General features: G+C 37.7%; 1 protein-coding gene across 4 annotated transcripts in view; it reads right to left on the minus strand.

Annotated features, from left to right (window-relative positions):
* TAF1 (TATA-box binding protein associated factor 1) overlaps positions 1-17,211 on the minus strand; it is a 114,360-nt gene that overhangs the window by 21,067 nt on the left and 76,082 nt on the right. Inside the window, exon 39 of one of the 4 annotated variants that reach the window (XM_070366126.1) lies at positions 13,284-14,503. The exons of the other annotated variants lie outside the window; for them this stretch is intronic. Within the exon in view, the coding sequence (XP_070222227.1) occupies positions 14,494-14,503 (10 nt within the window). The 3' untranslated portion in view covers positions 13,284-14,493. Of the gene's footprint in view, positions 1-13,283; positions 14,504-17,211 lie in introns of those variants that run through there. 4 annotated transcript variants of the gene reach the window in all.

Raw genomic sequence — 17,211 nt, forward strand, 5'->3', positions numbered from 1 at the left:
CTTATTCATGTCTTTTGGTCAGTTTTCTATTGTGTGGCTTGTTTTTTTCTTATTGATATATGGTAGTTAAATATACATTTCATACATCCTATATATATATACATTTTACATATTCTTTATATATATATTCAGGAGAGTTATCCTTGAAGTTATCAATGAAGTTAGAATATTCTGTCACACCATACACAAAAATAAACTAAAAATGGCTTAGAAATTTAAATATAAGATATGACACAGACTTCCCCAGTGGTCCAGTGGTTACGACTCTGCCTTCCAAAGCAGGGGGCATGAGTTTGATCCCTGGTTGAGGAACTAAGATCCCACATGCTGTGGGGTGCAGCCAAAAAAAAAAAAAATACATGCCACCATAAAACTCCTAGAAGAGGCCATAGACAAAATATTCTCTGACATAAATCATACCAATGTTTTCTTAGATCAGTCTCCCAAGACAATAGAAATAAAAGCAAAAATACACAAGTGGGACCTAATCAAACTAAAAAGCTTTTGCAGAGCAAAGGAAACCATTTACATAAAAAGATAATCCATGGAATGGGAGAAAATACTCTGCAAATGATGCAACCAACAAGGGCTTAATTTTCAAAATATACAAATAGCTCATACAACTCAATAACAACAACAACAAAATTCAATCCAAAAATGGGCAGAAGACCTAAACTGACATTTCTTCAAAGACGACATTTCTCTAACAGGCACATGAAAAGATGCTCAACATCACTAGTTATTAAGAAATGTAAATCAAAACTACCTTGAGGTATCACCTCACACCTGTCAGAGTGGCCATCATCAAAAAGTCTACAAATAAAATTCTGGAGAGGGTGTGGAAAAAAAGGAACCCTCTTACAATGTTGATGGGAATGTAAATTGGTGCAGTCACTATGGAAAACAATATGGTGGTTCCTTAAAAAACTAAAAATAGAGTTACCATATGATCCAGCAATCATACTTATGGGCAAATATCTGGAGAAAACTCTAATTTGCAAAGACACTTGCACCCCAATGTTCAGAGCAGCAGTATTTACAATAGCCAAGACATGGAAGCAACCTAGATTTCCATCAACAGATAAATGAATAAAGATGCAGCATATATATATATATATATATGTGTGTGTGTGTGTGTGTGTATACACATATACACACCCAGTGGAATATTACTCAGTGATTAAAAAAGAATGAAATGAAATGCCATTCACAGCAACATGGATGGGCCTAGAGATTATTATACTTTATGTACTAAGTCAGAAAAATATCATATGATACCACATATATGTAGAATTGAAAAAAAATGTTTCAAATGAACTTATTTACAAACCAGAAACAGATTCACAGACATACGGTTACCAAAGTGGAAAAGCGGGGAGAATAGTTAAGATTTTGGGATTAACAGATACAAACTACTATATATAAAATAGATAAACAACAAAGTCCTACTGTAGAGCACAGGGAACTATGCTATATATCTTGTAATAAAGTATAATGGAAAAGAATCTAAAAAGTACATATATATCCATTTATACATATATATTGTTATATATATATATCCAGTTATATACATATTCAGTTGTATAGATACATTCAGTTATATATAACTGAATCACTTTGCTGTACACCAGAAACTAAAACAACATTGTAAACCAACTATACTTCGATTTTTTAAAAAATTATGTCTTTGGATGAACAGAAGTTTGTCTTAACAATGTTAAATATATCAAACTTTTCTTTCATGGTTTGTGCTTCCTATGTTTTAAGAAATACTTCCTCATACCAAGGTTACAGAAATATTCTCTTATATTTTCTTGTAAAAAGTTGCAAAATTTTGCCTTGTACATCTAGGTCCTTAATCCATCCAGAATTGTTTTTTGCTTGAGGTATGAAGTAGTGATATCATTTCATTTTCTTTTTCCTATATAAATAAGCAACTGTTCCAAAGCTGTTCATCGAACAGTCCATCCTTTCCCTGCTAATCTGCAATGCCGCTTCTATCTTCTAGGCTCTCTTTTCTGTTCTATTGTCACATTGCTGATTCCTGTGTCAATTTCAAAATCTCTTAATTATTGCTTTATAATGCATTTTGATATATGAAAGTTCAGATTCACTCATCTTCTTTGTCTTTTTGGCTATTTTCAGTCTATTCCTCTTCCATACAAAGTTTAGAATTATTTTGTAAAGTTCTATGAAAAACCCTTATAGAATTTTGATGGAAATTGGAATCCATAAATCAATTTAGGACATCTTTACACATTTACAATATTGGATCTTCCTCTTCATGAATCTGGTGTCTATTTATTTAAGTCTTTAATATCTTTTAGTAAAATTTCATTATTTTCTTCATAAAGGTCTTAGAAACCTTTTATTTAAAATTATTCCTGGGCATCTTATTATTTTTGTTATTTTAAGTGGTATATATATATATATATAAGAATTATATTTCTGTCCAATAATTATTTGAGTCAGTAAAAATCTAGTACTTCCTACTCCTACCACTCCAAATTGGCACTCTGCCAAATTCAATGGGTGCTTTTTAGTTCTTACTTGACTTCTTTTACACATTTGCTCACTGTTCTTTTGCAATCACCTTGCTGACTCCCCTACACACATTAAATATTGGATCTTTTCCCCAGAGTTCTGCCTTTGGCCCTGATCTCATTTCCATCATTTCATCTGCCATCAGTAGGCTAATGGAATGTGAGGGAATTGAAACTTTCCCTTTCCTATATCAAGATGCATTATAAAGCAATAATTAAGAGATTTTGAAATTGGCACAGGAATAGGAAAGTGTGACAAAAGAACAGAAAAGAGAGCTGCAATTCTGGATGCATTAAGGACTTAGTGTGCAAGGCAAAATTTTTCAACTTTTTACAAGAAAATATAAGAGACCATTTCTATAACCTTAGTATGGGGAAGGATTTCTTAGACAAAACATAGGAAGCACAAACCATAGAAGAAAAGTTTGATATATTTAACATTGTTAAAAGTCAAACTTCTGTTCATCAAAAGACATCATTTTTTAAAAATCGAAGTATAGTTGGTTTGCAATGTTGTTTTAGTTTCTGGTGTACAGCAAAGTGATTCAGTTATACATATAAATGAATATATATATAAAAACAATACCTATATATGTATATATACATAACTGAATATATATGCATAACTGAATATATATATACTTACTCAGATCTTTTACATTATATTTTATTATAAGATTTTTAAAAATTAAAGTATATAGTTGTATTTCTTTCCAGAGTCTTTCTATACTTATTTTTTTAACAAAAAATATGGTCATACTTAATTTTGTATACTGCTTGTCTCACTTGACATTGTAGCACAAACATTTTCCCACTGCCCCTGTCCATCTTGTGGCTGTATCTTAATTTAATTCCTTCTTGTTGAACACTCATGGTTTCCTTTTTTTTTTCACCATGCTGTGCAGCTTGTGAAATCTCAGTTCATCTCTGTTCATCAACCAGGGATTGAACCCAGGCCACAGCAGTAAAAGCCCAGAATCTTAATCACTAGGCCACCAGTTTTTAATATTAAAAATAGAATGCTCCAATTTTTAATATTAAAAATAGAATGCTTCGATGAGCATTTTTTATATAAATCTTCGTGTTCATCTCTGATTATTTCCTTAAGATAATGTTTTTAAACTGGAGTTACTCGATGCAAGGAGAAGGCAATGGCACCCCACTCCGGTACTCCTGCCTGGAGAATCCCGTGGACGGAGGAGCCTGGAAGGCTGCAGTCCATGGGGTCGCTGAGGGTCGGACACGACTGAGCGACTTTACTTTCACTTTTCACTTTCATGCATTGGAGAAGGAAATGGCAACCCACTCCAGTGTTCTTGCCTGGAGAATCCCAGGGACGGGGGAGCCTGGTGGCTGCCGTCTATGGGGTCACACACAGTCGGACACGACTGAAGTGACTTAGCAGCAGCAGCAGCACTCAGTAAAAAGGGATGAAAATTCTTAAGGCTCATGGTGCAGTGTCAAATAGCTTTCAGCCAAATTGAACTAAGTTATACTCCCACACACAGTGTGTCAGGGCCTGCTTTATCATATCTTCATTATAACATTTTCTTTAAAGCAGTATTGTGTTCAAAAACATGGGTTTCAGAAACAGATAGTCCTGTATCCAAATCCTGGCTCTACCATTTATAAATATGTGACTTCAAAAGGTCACCTAATTATTCTGATCTTCAGTTTTCTCATCTGTAAAAATGAGTTTACTATCACCAACCCTGAGGGTTATTGTGAGGATTAAAGAAGTTAATGTATTAGGTTGAAACATATTAAATCACCAACATTCAATCCTTTTGACCTACAAAAATGTTTTTCCCATAGTTCAGTCTAATACATAAAATATGCTATCTGGCATATTATGTGATCAATAGATGATAGTTATTGAAATTATTATTACGGAAATAGGATAACAAAAATGAATGGCATCCTTACTAAGCGTTGCCCACCCCCCTACCTCCCTACCCTCCCACCCTCCCACTCCCCACACCCCAGCCTTAGAAGAAATAAGCAGAGATAAACTCCTAAAGAAAAACTTCTGGCCTTTTTGCAAAAGCAATAGAGGCTCCAAGAACAAAAGGGAAAATGGGAAAAAGAGACTAAAACTAGAGGGAAAGAGTGGGGAGACCACCTACCCTTTCCCAACTGGAAATATTTCTCGTCATTTACATTCAAATGTCCTTACTTTGTGAAAGATGGGAAAATACAAATTTCCTAAATTTGAAAAAGGGAAATGAGGAAACAAACTATATAAACAAGGAAGCTATAAACATAAAGAATATGTTCTGAGTCGATGTTTAGCTATTGCAAAACAGGGAGAAGGGAGAAATAGTGTAAGTCAATGTTTCTCAGACTTGGTCTCATAATAAGAATCACGTGGGATGCTTTAAAGCTTGTTTCCAAGCCCACATCCTAGTCAAACTGAACCATACTGTGGAGGAGGGGCTGGGAAACTTGTTAAACAAGCACCCCAGGGCATTATGATAATCAGACAAGTCTAGGAAACTGCTGTACAAATACCTGTAGCTTTCAAGAAGGCAATAACAAATTCATAATTAACTCCTGGGTGAAGAATAAGGAAGTGGTTGGTGGATAGTGTAGGTAATAGGTAATACTGGTAGTAATAAAATTAAGAGGAGTTGAGATGTAAGGAGTCTGGCAGAATTGCCTGTAGTTCTATAGCAATTATCTCAAATTGCAATTCTCTGCTATTCCTGAATGAATCCATTTTTCTGGTAAAATAACTGGCTGTTTTATTTTTAAGGTCAACACCTTCAGTGGACTTTCATACAAAGCAGCCTTTCCCAACTTCCCTTTTTTTTGAAAAGTAATATTCCTCTCCTTGGTTTCTGGTTTGCTATAGTTTGCATGTCCTTATTTACCATTCCTCTGCCACTCCTAAATAAACTCTTATTTCTGGTAAAAAAGAAAAAAGTAAGAAATCTATCACAGGTTCACAACTTCCTTGTTATTTCTCTCCATAGGAGGTGGAACTTCATTTCCCCTCACCTTGAGTGTGAACTAGACTTAGTAACTTGCTTCTAAGGAGCAGTATGTGGGAAAGAACTAGTAATTTTATAGTGGAGAAACCTGGCAGACAGTTCTTTAACCAAGTGATTGAGCTTTTACATCACTGATAAGTTATCTTGATATTCTGTGGACCACCTGGTATGACGTGACGAGAAATGCACGTCACTGCTGTGGCTTTCTTCCTCCACATGCATAACAGCAGGATAATGAGAAAAATATCAGACTAACCCAAATTGAAGGCCATTTTAGAAAATACTGGACCAGTACTTTTCCAAAGCATCAAGATCATAAAAGACAAGAAAAGACCAAGCAATTTTTACAGACTGAAGGAAACTAAAGAGACATAATTATTAACTGCAATGTGGTATCCTGGATTGGATCCTAGGAAAGAAAAAGAGCGTAAGTGAAAAAGCTAGTAAAATTTGAGTGGAGTCACTAGTTTGGTTAATAGAACTGTACCTATGCTAATTTCTTAGTTTTAATAAATGTACCAGAGTAAGATGTTAACATTAGAGGAAATCAGGTAAAGATATGGGGGGAACTCTCTGTACTATATTTGAAACTCTACTATTATTCCAAAGTTATTTTAACTTAAAACTATTGAAGAAAAAATATAATTTCTTATGTGGTACATGCTCAGTCGCTCAGTCATGTCCAATTCTTTGTGACCCCATGGACTATAGCCCTCCAGGTTCTTCTGTCCATGAAATTTTCCAGGCAAAAATACTGAAGTGGGTTGCTATTTTCTTCTCCAGGGGATTATCCCCACCCAGGGATCGAACCCATGTCTCCTGTGTTACAGGCAGATTCTTTACCTCTGAGCCACCAGGGAAGCCCTTATGTGGTTGGTACACATTTAATGGCTTTACTATTCTTTATATCTAATATATCCATTATATTATTTTTTTAAGTATAGTCGATTTACAATGTTGTGTTAATTTCTGCTTTACAGCCAAGTTATTCAGCTATAGAGATATATACATTCTTTTTAATATTCTTTTCCATTATGGTTTATCACAGGATACTGAATATAGTTCCCCATGCTATAAGTAGGACCTTTTTCATCCATTCTCTATATAATAGTTTGCATCTGCTAATCCCAAACTCGCAATCCATCTCTCCCCCACTCTCCATTATATTTTTATACACATGAACTATTTCATAATTTAAAAACCAATAAAGGAAAAATGTAAGGGGTCTAAAATAAGCCATCTGTGAAAGGGATATATGAAAAAAAAATTTAATAATTTTATTTGGCTGTGCTGGGTCTTCTGGATCTTTGTTGCTGTGCGGGCTTTTCTGTAGTTGCAGTGAGCAGGCGGCTACTCTAATTGCAGCATGCATGCTTCTCACTGCAGTGGCTTCTCTTGTTGCAAAGCGCAGGCTTCAGCAGTTGCCTCACTGCTCAATATCTGTGGTTCCCAGGCTCTAGAGCAACAGGCTCAGTAGTTGTGGCGCACAGGCTTAGCTGCTCCACAGCATGTGGGACCTTCCCAGATCAGGGATTTAACCTATGTCTCCTGCATTGGCAGGAGGATTTTTTTTTTTTTTTTTTACTACCGAGCCACCAGGGAAGTCCAGCATATAAAAAATTTTTAATACTACAGATTCAATAAAGTTGATTTGGGAAAAGCACAGGATGGACTGTTTCTGTAGGTAAGAACCTTTTATTTTAGCAAATATACTGAACTCCATCTGATGAAATGAGATACTAACAGAATAAAGATAGTCTGCAAGTCATCAGATAAGACAGTCCAAGGTAGAGGCCAAAGTTATCAATACTCTCCAGCACTGTGTAGGGGGATGTTCTGGTATCAGATCCATTCCTATACAGAAGATGGGTGCATGAGGTTATCAAGCTTGATCCCAGTCACTCAGATCGGCCCATGTAACAACCAGATTTGTTACCTGATTTGTTACCAGATTGCTTCCTGATGTGATGCAATAGGAAGCACACACCATCACTTATGAAACATCTTGTTCCTCCCTCTCCTTCGAAAATAAAAGTCTTTTGAACTTGACTAACTAAACCTCCTGGTCTAACTGCCCAGGATATATTAACAGGATATACAGGGAATAGGAGATTGTTGGGGGTGCAATCAGCCACACTGGAAGAAAGTGAGAGTGACTGGTTTTCTAAACAAATGCCATTTTTTTTTTAAAGAGGTGGAACTGTTAACGCTTAGAAACAACTTAAAAGCCATGTGAGGGTTTTCCTGGTGGCTCAGTGGTAAAGAATTTGCCTGCCAATCCAGGAGACATGGGTTCGATCCCTGATCTAGGAAGATTCCATGTGCCATGGAACAACTAAGTGCCCAGGGATGGCAACTACTGAAGCCCATGTGCCCCAGAGCCCAGGCTCCACAATAAGAGAAGCCACTGTGATGAGAAGCCCAAGCACAGCAACAAAGAGTAACCCCAACTCACGGCAGCTAGAGAAAAGCCCGTGCAGCACAGAAGACCCACAAATAAATAAATTTATATATTAAAAAAGGCATGTGAGCCAAATACAATATTTGAATACTGACTTCAACAAGCCAAATGTATACCTTTTTTTGGTGACAAATGGGGACATTGGAACACAGGTGGGGTATCAGATAGTTTGGGGGGATTACTGTTATTTTTGATATATAATAAAGGTAGGGGAGTTCTTAAAGTTTTTATCCATAAGAGATGCATATTGGAGAATTTTCTGGCAAAATACAATATCTAGGATATGTTTTAAAATACTGCAGCACCCCTCCAGGGCTCCCTTGGTGGCTCAGACAGGAAGAATCTGCCTGCAATACAGGAGACCTGGGTTCAAGCCCTTGGTTGGGAAGATCCCCTGGAGAAGGAAATGGCAACACACTCCAGTATTCTTGCCTGGAAAATCCCATGGACAGAGGAGACTGGTGGGCTACAGTCCATGGGGTCACAAAGAGTTGGACATGACTGAACAACTAACACAAACACACACTAAGAACCTCTCCAAGAAAAGGAGGATTAGATGAAAGAAGACTGGCAAGATGTTGATAATTGTTATACTCCTCTTTCTACTTTTAGGTATGTTAGAAAATTTCCATAGTAAAAATTTAAAGGTAAAATCCAACTTACTGCCCTGGTTCTGATTGTCTCCTCACTGAGCAATATTCTTAATACAGTACCTTCTGATGCAGACTTGTCAACTAGTAGAGAACGTACTAATTAGCAAATATGAGTACTTACCTATTTGTTAAATTTCTCATTGCTGGTTGATAAATTAATAAATGTTTACATATTAGTTGGATTTAAGGTTTAGACACAGCTTCTGATTGGTGAGGCAGAGACCATGGGCTAGAATGAATGCTACCAGTAGTCAGCTCATTGGGTAGCCAATTGGTCTTCCTTGAGTGGACATATTACCTCCCAACAGTTCTACATTCACTGTTTTACCAACATGTCTTGCTTTCCTACTTGAACTGCAACACTGGTAGATGGTGATTTAGGAATTGATGAACTGTAGAATTAGAACAAGGGAAGGTCCACCTCTCTTCTTCTACTCATCATTATTATTTATAATAATAAAATAAGAGTTAAGAGTTAACATATACGTACTCTTGCCTGGAGAATCCCATGGACGGAGGAGCCTTGTAGGCTGCAGTCCATGGGGTCGCTAAGAGTTGGACACCACTGAGCGACTTCACTTTCACTTTTCACTTTCATGCATTGGAGGAGGAAATGGCAACCCACTCCAGTGTTCTTGCCTGGAGAATCCCAGGGATGGCGGGGCCTGGTGGGCTGCCGTCTATGGGGTTGCACAGAGTCGGACATGACTGAAGCGACTTAGCAGCAGCAGCAGACATTATTCAAAGCACTTCACAACGTATTTTTCATTTAATCTTTAGGATTATCCTTCTATCCTGCATTTACAAATGAGGAAACTAAGGCCCAGGCCCATTGCCTAAAGAGCCATATGAGTTTAACTTAAAAGCACTAGAACACGTTATCTTCATCTGAAAACAATGCTGAAGTCATCTGGTTTACTTTGTAAATCACATCCAGGAATGTCTCTCTATTATCTCGAGGCTCTGAAGAAGCATATCACAGAGACTCAGCAAGTAAATATCTCCCTGGCAAAACGCACAAGGGTAGTATATGTTGGAGAACAGAAGAGTTAATGGAAATTCAGTTATTATTGTGTAATGAGTACTGAGGGAAGGGGACAGGGCAGTATAGCCTCAATCTATCTGTATACTGAGAGACTGTCTTCTAAGTCTTGGGCACTATCTGTGGTAGGACATGACACCTAGGGAAAGTGCCAGGCTGTCCTCTTTACACAGCTTCCACTGAATCAAAAGCAGTTTAACTGCTTGAAATTTGAATAATTAAAAAAAAAAAATTTGAATAATTAGAGGTTTGCATGGAAAAGCTTAGAATTTGTATGTTATAAAATGAAGAGCCCTTGAAACTAGAAATTAATTGACTAAACTGGTATGTAAAATGTGTATAAACTGAGTGGATGTATTACTGTGTAACTTACTTTGAAATAATAATTTAAAAAATCATCATGCTAGGATGGAGTTAAAGGGAACAACTTCTCATTTAGTTGCAAGAAATTTCTCATCTCACCTTTTATTGTTTGCCTTTTATATTTATTTATTTTTGTACTTTATTGTTCAGTTATACATTTTAATATGAAGGCAGTTGGATTTTAGTTTGGGTAAGTTGATCTGGTAGAGTAACCCTCAGCTTTTTTAAGAATTTATATTTTCTGGCAAATTCTGCCCAGTCTGATATTTACTGCTTACAGTTAGGAGAAGCCATACTTACTTGCTGACCTGAGAGTTAAATATGATAACTTATAGTTTGATTCTAAAGTAAAAAAAAAATGAAATCATAAGAGAAAATGAAATGAGAAGCAGAAGTTTTAAAACCCCAAGTTTTGGGAATTCCCTGGTGGTTCAGTGGTTAGGATTCAGTGTTTTCACTGCTGCTGCCCAAGTTCAATCCCTGGTGGGAGAATTAAGATTCTGCAAGCCTCATGGCCAAAAAAAGAAAAAACAAGTGTAAATTTTTATTTTAAACTTGAATTTCTGAAACACATCCAGAAACTTAGAAGAAAAGCTAAAATAATATTTAAATTACTAAAGATAGTGGTGAATAAATTCTTATGCTTTTTTCATATTTCCAATACTTTGGCTTTATTATAGTACTTGGAGCTGTCTAGACCAGGGGTCCCCAACACTGGATCAGTAGTGGTCTGTGACCTGTTAGGAATTGGGCTGCACAGCAGGAGGTGAATGGCAGACAAGCAAGAAGAGCTTCATCTGTATTTACGGCTGCTCCCTATCGCTGACGTTACTGCCTGAGCTCCGCCTCCTGTTAGATCAATGACATTAGATTCTCATAGAAGCGTGAACCCTACAGTGAACTGTGCATGTGAGTGATCTAGGTTGCGTACTCCTTATAAGAATCATCCTGAAACCATCCCCCGACCCTGCCCTATTCCATGGACAATTTTTCTTCCATGAAACTGGTCCCTAGTGCCAAAAAGGTTGGGGACCCCTAGTCTAGAGCCATCAGGTATTTATTTTACTTTAAATATATTTAGTGATTTGGCTGTGCTGGGTCTTAGTTACACATGTGGAATCTCAGTTTCCTGACCAGGGGTTGAATCCATGCCCCCTGCATTGGGAGCATGGAGTCTTAGCCACTGAACCACCAGGGAAGTCCCTTGTATTTTACTTTTATTTGACTGCGTCATTAAGAGTTGTTTATTTGAAATAAAGGAGAGTCAAGTACACTGAAATGTTGTTTTCTGACCCTGCCAGAAAGAGAGATGAAGTCAATACATGGTTCTGAAGCTTTCCCCTCTGTCGGTGTATATTCTTATCTAACAGTGACTCACCAAGGCACTGATTTTCAGCCAAGGGGATAATAAAACTGTAGGTGTAAGTGAAAGTAACTCTCCATGTGGGGGGAGAAGACTAACAGGGAATGGGAGTTTGAAAATGCCTCAAGCAATTCTAACAAGCCCTCCTCTCCAGAGTATTTCTACTTAGTCTGGAATATGACTAACTGGTGTTTGCAATTTCACATTAAGATCAAGATTTCACTTTAAGTAGCTAAAATAATTTAAACTGGTCTAAATGTGTGAACTACTGTCTATTCAGAAGAGATAATAACCACAGCTAATACTTACTGGGTGTGAACCATGTGCCAGGCACTGTGCTGAGCACTTCATCAGCACTATCTCATTTAACTATCACCACAACCTTAGGAAACTGAATGTTACTTAATTGCTAGTAAGCTGTGGAAGCCACACACACACAAAAAAAAGACTGTATTTCAAACCACTACAAACACTATTTCTAAGACACTTGGATCTGAAATGTGGGATTTTGTTGAATTTTTTTTTCTTCCTTGTAGTCCACAAAGAAATTCTACTGGAATCTGGAGTTACAGCTGGCAATTAGAAAGTTGCAGGAAGTGAAATGACACGTAAATTTCCCTTAAGAGAATGAAAATGCATTGCCCCAATTTTTCTATTGTAAATTGGCTATCCAGCCTATAACTAGCTCATGATTTGCAACTTAGATACTTTTGGAGAGTAAATTACATGAAATCTCAGACTACACCTCTTTTTAGTTTCTTAACCAGGAGTCTAAGAAGCACCTGATATTATACACAAAACTTACGCACACACTGCTATATTTAAAATAACTGACAAGAACCTATAGTACAGCGCAGTGAACTCTGCTCAATATTCTGTAATAACCTAAATGGGAAAAGAATTTGAAAAAGGATACATATATATGTATAACTGGATCACTATGTTGCACACCTGAAACTAACACAACACTGTTAACATATTCCAATATAAAACTTTAAAAATTCTTTAAATAAAAAAACTTTATGCGTAGTCATATTTTTTGTGGAGGGAAAATTCAGTTTTTACCCTATTTTCAAAATTGTCCATACTCCAAAAACTGGGTAAGATCCATTGTTTTAACCATTGTTTGATAGAGAACAACGGAAAAAGGCTGAAAATTCCTTACTGATAAGAAATCAATTAGTTTTTTTTTTTTAATTTTTTATTTTTAAACTTTACATAATTGTAGTTTTAAGTTTACATATTGAGGCCTAGGAATTTTTGTAATGTATCAGTAATATTGGGAAAGCTTTATCAAATTATCTAAATCAGGGATTAGAGAAGGATGGGGCAGGGGGTTGGAACAAGTCTCCCTATCACTTGTTTTTTTGATTAAGTGATGTCCAACTCTTTGTGATCCCATGGACTGTAGCCTGCCAGGCTCCTCTGTCCACGGGATTTTCCAGGCAAGAATACTGGAGTGGGTTGCCATTTCCTTCTCCAGGAGATATTCCTGACCCAGGATCAAACCCATGTCTCCTGCATTGGCAGGCGGATTCTTTACCACTGAGCAACCAGGGAAGCCCACCTGGGAGGCTTTAAAAAAAAATTCTCCTTCTAGACTGGTGAGCTTCACCACTACATACCTAGGAGTTACCTCACACACCCCTCCCAAAATCTAGAACCTTTGTTTACTAATAAAAGTTTATCTTAGTTCAGTTCAGTTGCTCAGTCGTGTCCGACTCTCTGCGACCCCACGAATCAGAGCACGCCAGGCCTCCCTGTCCATCACGAACTCCCGGAGTTCACTCAAACTCATGTCCATCAAGTCGGTGATGCCATCCAGCCATCTCATCCTCTGTTGTCCCCTTCTCCTCCTGCCCCCAATCCCCCCCAGCATCAGGGTCTTTTCCAATGAGTCAACTCTTCGCATGAGGTGGCCAAAGTACTGGAGTTTCAGCTTCAGCATTAGTCCTTCCAATGAACACCCAAGACTGATCTCCTTTAGGATGGACTGGTGGGTCTCCTTGCAGTCCAAGGGACTCTCAAGAGTCTTCTCCAACACCACAGTTCAAAAGCATCAATTCTTCGGTGTTCAGCTTTCTTCACAGTCCAACTCTCACATCCATACATGACCACTGGAAAAACCACAGCCTTGACTAGACGGACCTTTGTTGGCAAAGTAATGTCTCTGCTTTTCAATATGCTTTCTAGGTTGGTCGTAACTTTCCTTCCAAGGAGTAAGTGTCTTTTAATTTCATGGCTGCAATCACCATTTGCAGTGATTTTGGAGCCCCCCAAAATAAAGTCTGACACTGTTTCCACTGTTTCCCCATCTATTTCCCATGAAGTGATGGGACCAGATGCCATGATCTTCGTTTTCTGAATGTTGAGCTTTAAGCCAACTTTTTCACTCTCCACTTTCACTTTCATCAACAGGCTTTTTAGTTCCTCTTCACTTTCTGCCATAAGGGTGGTGTCATCTGCATATCTGAGGTTATTGATATTTCTCCTGGCAATCTTGATTCCAGCTTGTACCTCATCCAGCCCAGTGTTTCTCATGATGGACTCTGCATATAAGTTAAATAAGCAGGGCGACAATATACAGCCTTGATGTACTCCTTTTCCTATTTGGAACCAGTCTGTTGTTCCATATCCAGTTCTAACTTGCTTCCTGACCTGCATATAGGTTTCTTAAGAGGCAGGTCAGGTGGTCTGGTATTCCCACCTCTTTCAGAATTTTCCACAGTTTATTGTGATCCACACAGTCAAAGGCTTTGGCATAGTCCATAAAGCAGAAATAGATGTTTTTCTGGAATTCTCATGCTTTTGCGATGATCCAATGGATGTTGGCAATTTGATCTCTGGTTCCTCTGCCTTTTCTAAATCCAGCTTGAACATCAGGAAGTTCATGGTTCACATATTGTTGAAGCCTGGCTTGGAGAATTTTCAGCATTACTTTACTGGTGTGTGAGATGAGTGCAATTGTGTGGAAGTTTGAGCATTCTTTGGCATTGCCTTTCTTTGGGATTGGAATGAAAACTGACCTTTTCCAGTCCTGTGGCCACTGCTGAGTTTTCCAAATAAAAGCTTATCTTAACTCCCACTATATTTGAGGAAGAAACAAAGAAACAAAAAGACTGGTTTAAACTCTTGTCTTCAGGGTCATATGTGCCCAGCACTAAACTGATGTTATTTTCAAAGATAGGCAGACTGTCATAATTTGGCATAAAGAAATTTAGGAAGTGAGTTGTCTAAAATAAAGTTTCTAATATACTTTCTCCAGATACAGTTGTCAAAACTGAAGCAAAATGTATCTGGCACCCAACCAATCTTCACTTCTCATTGACAAATTCTTTTTCCTTTCTAAGTATTTAACTATTTCTCCAGTTTTGAGCATTTATTTGCTCCCAGGTTTCCCACATAACCATTTCCTCCCTTTAAAGTATTCTTGATTTCAAAAGAAGGAAGCATGCAAAAAGTGAGTAGTTTTGCAATCATTAATATGACATACCCTCTGCCTACTAAAATGTGATTTAATTCTGCTTATTCTGTTATTTGACCACTTTTAAAGATAACTGAGTCAAAAGTTTGGTTGATACAAGGTCTTATTTGTACTATGTAAGTGACAGAGTCACAAGGACAGGATATAATCGTACATTTCTGTTCTATAAATCAGGATGAATGGATATTTAAAAGCTGTAATATAGAGTTGATGGAAAAATACAGTACTTCGAGATCCCCAAATGTGGAAAATCCAAACCTATACAGGCAAAATTTTAAAGAAATGATTTTGAAAGTCTCACATCTATTTAAACCAACTTGCAGAATTTATAGTTTATATGTAATATAAACTGTCACTTTATGCATGACGTTTATAAATGATAGATTGAATGCATACCATTAAGGGTAATTTACTATTTTTAAAAAACCTTGACTATTAAGTTATTATGAACCAAAAAGCAAATTTGTAATACTATGTACCTGATAATTCAGTTTAGTTCAGTTTAGTTCAGTTCAGTCATTCAGTCATGTCCAACTCTTTGCAACCCTATGGACTACGGCACAACAGGCCTCCCTGTCCATCACCAACTCTCGCAGCCTACTCAAACTCATGTCCATCATGTCGGTGATGCCATTGAACCATCTCATCCTCTGTCGTCCCCTTCTCCTCCTGCCTTCAGTCTTTCCCAGCATCAGGGTCTTTTTAAATTAGTCAGCTCTTCGCATCAGGTGGCCAAAGTATTGGAGTTTCAGCTTCAACATCAGTCCTTCCAATGAATATTCAGGACTGATTTCCTTTAGGATGGACTGGTTGGATCTCCTCGCAGTCCAAGGGATTCTCAAGAGTCTTCTCCAATACCACAGTTTAAAACCATCAATTCTTCGGTACTCAGCTTTCTTTATAGTCCAACTCTCACATGCATACATGACTACTGGAAAAACCACAGCCTTGACTGGATGCACCTTTGCTGGCAAAGTAATGTCTCTGCCTTTTTTTTTTTTTGTCTCTGTTTTTTAATATGCTATCTAGGTTGGTCGTAACTTTTCATCCAGGGAGCAAGCGTCTTTTAATTTCATGGCTGCAGTTACCATCTGCAGTGATTTTGAAGGCCCCCAAAATAAAGTCTGTCACTGTTTCCATTTTTTCCCCATCTATTTGCCATGAAGTGATGGGGCTGGATGCCATGATCTTAGTTTTCTGAATGTTGAGTTTTAAGCCAACTTTTTCACTCTCTTCTTTCACTTTCATCAGGAGGCTCTTTAGTTCTTCTTCACTTTCTGCTATAAGGGTGGTGTCATCTGCATATCTGAGGTTATTGATATTTCTCCTGGCAATCTTGATTCCAGCTTGTACCTCATCCAGCCCAGTGTTTCTCATGATGGACTCTGCATATAAGTTAAATAAGCAGGGTGACAATATACAGCCTCGATGTACTCCTTTTCCTATTTGGAACCAGTCTGTTGTTCCATGTCCAGTTCTAACTCTTGCTTCCTGACCTGCATATAGGTTTCTCAAGAGGCAGGTCAGGTGGTCTGGTATTCCCATCTCTTTCAGAATTTTCCACGGTTTATTGTGATCCACACAGTCAAAGGCTTTGGCATAGTCCATAAAGCAGAAATAGATGTTTTTCTGGAATTCTTATGCTTTTTCGATGATCCAATGGATATTGGCAATTTGATCTCTGGTTCCTCTGCCTTTTCTAAATCCAGCTTGAATATCAGGAAGTTCATGGTTCACGTATTGTTGAAGCCTGGCTTGGAGAATTTTCAGCATTACTTTACTGGTGTGTGAGATGAGTGCAATTGTGTGGAAGTTTGAGTATTCTTTGGCATTGCCTTTCTTTGGGATTGGAATGAAAACTGACCTTTTCCAGTCCTGTGGCCACTGCTGAGTTTTCCAAATTTGCTGGCATATTGAGTGCAGCACTTTCACAGCATCATCTTTTAAGATTTGAAATAGCTCAACTGGAATTCCATTACCTCCACTAGCTTTGTTCATAGACACGCTTCCTAAGGGCCCACTTGACTTTACATTCCAGGATGTCTGGCTCTAGGTAAGTGATCACACCATTGTGATCATCTGGGTCATGAAGATCTTTTTTGTATAGTTCTGTGTATTCTGGCCACCTCTTCTTAATATCTTCTACTTCTGTTAGGTTCATATCATTTCTTTCCTTTATTGTGCCCATCTTTGCATGAAATATTCCCTTGGTATCTCCAATTTTCTAGAAGTGATCTCTATTCTTTCCCATTCTATTGTTTTCCTCTATTTCTTGCACTGATCACTGAGGAAGGCTTTCTTATCTCTCC

Source organism: Bos mutus, chromosome X, assembly GCF_027580195.1.
Source record: "Bos mutus isolate GX-2022 chromosome X, NWIPB_WYAK_1.1, whole genome shotgun sequence".
Taxonomy (NCBI): domain Eukaryota; kingdom Metazoa; phylum Chordata; class Mammalia; order Artiodactyla; family Bovidae; genus Bos; species Bos mutus.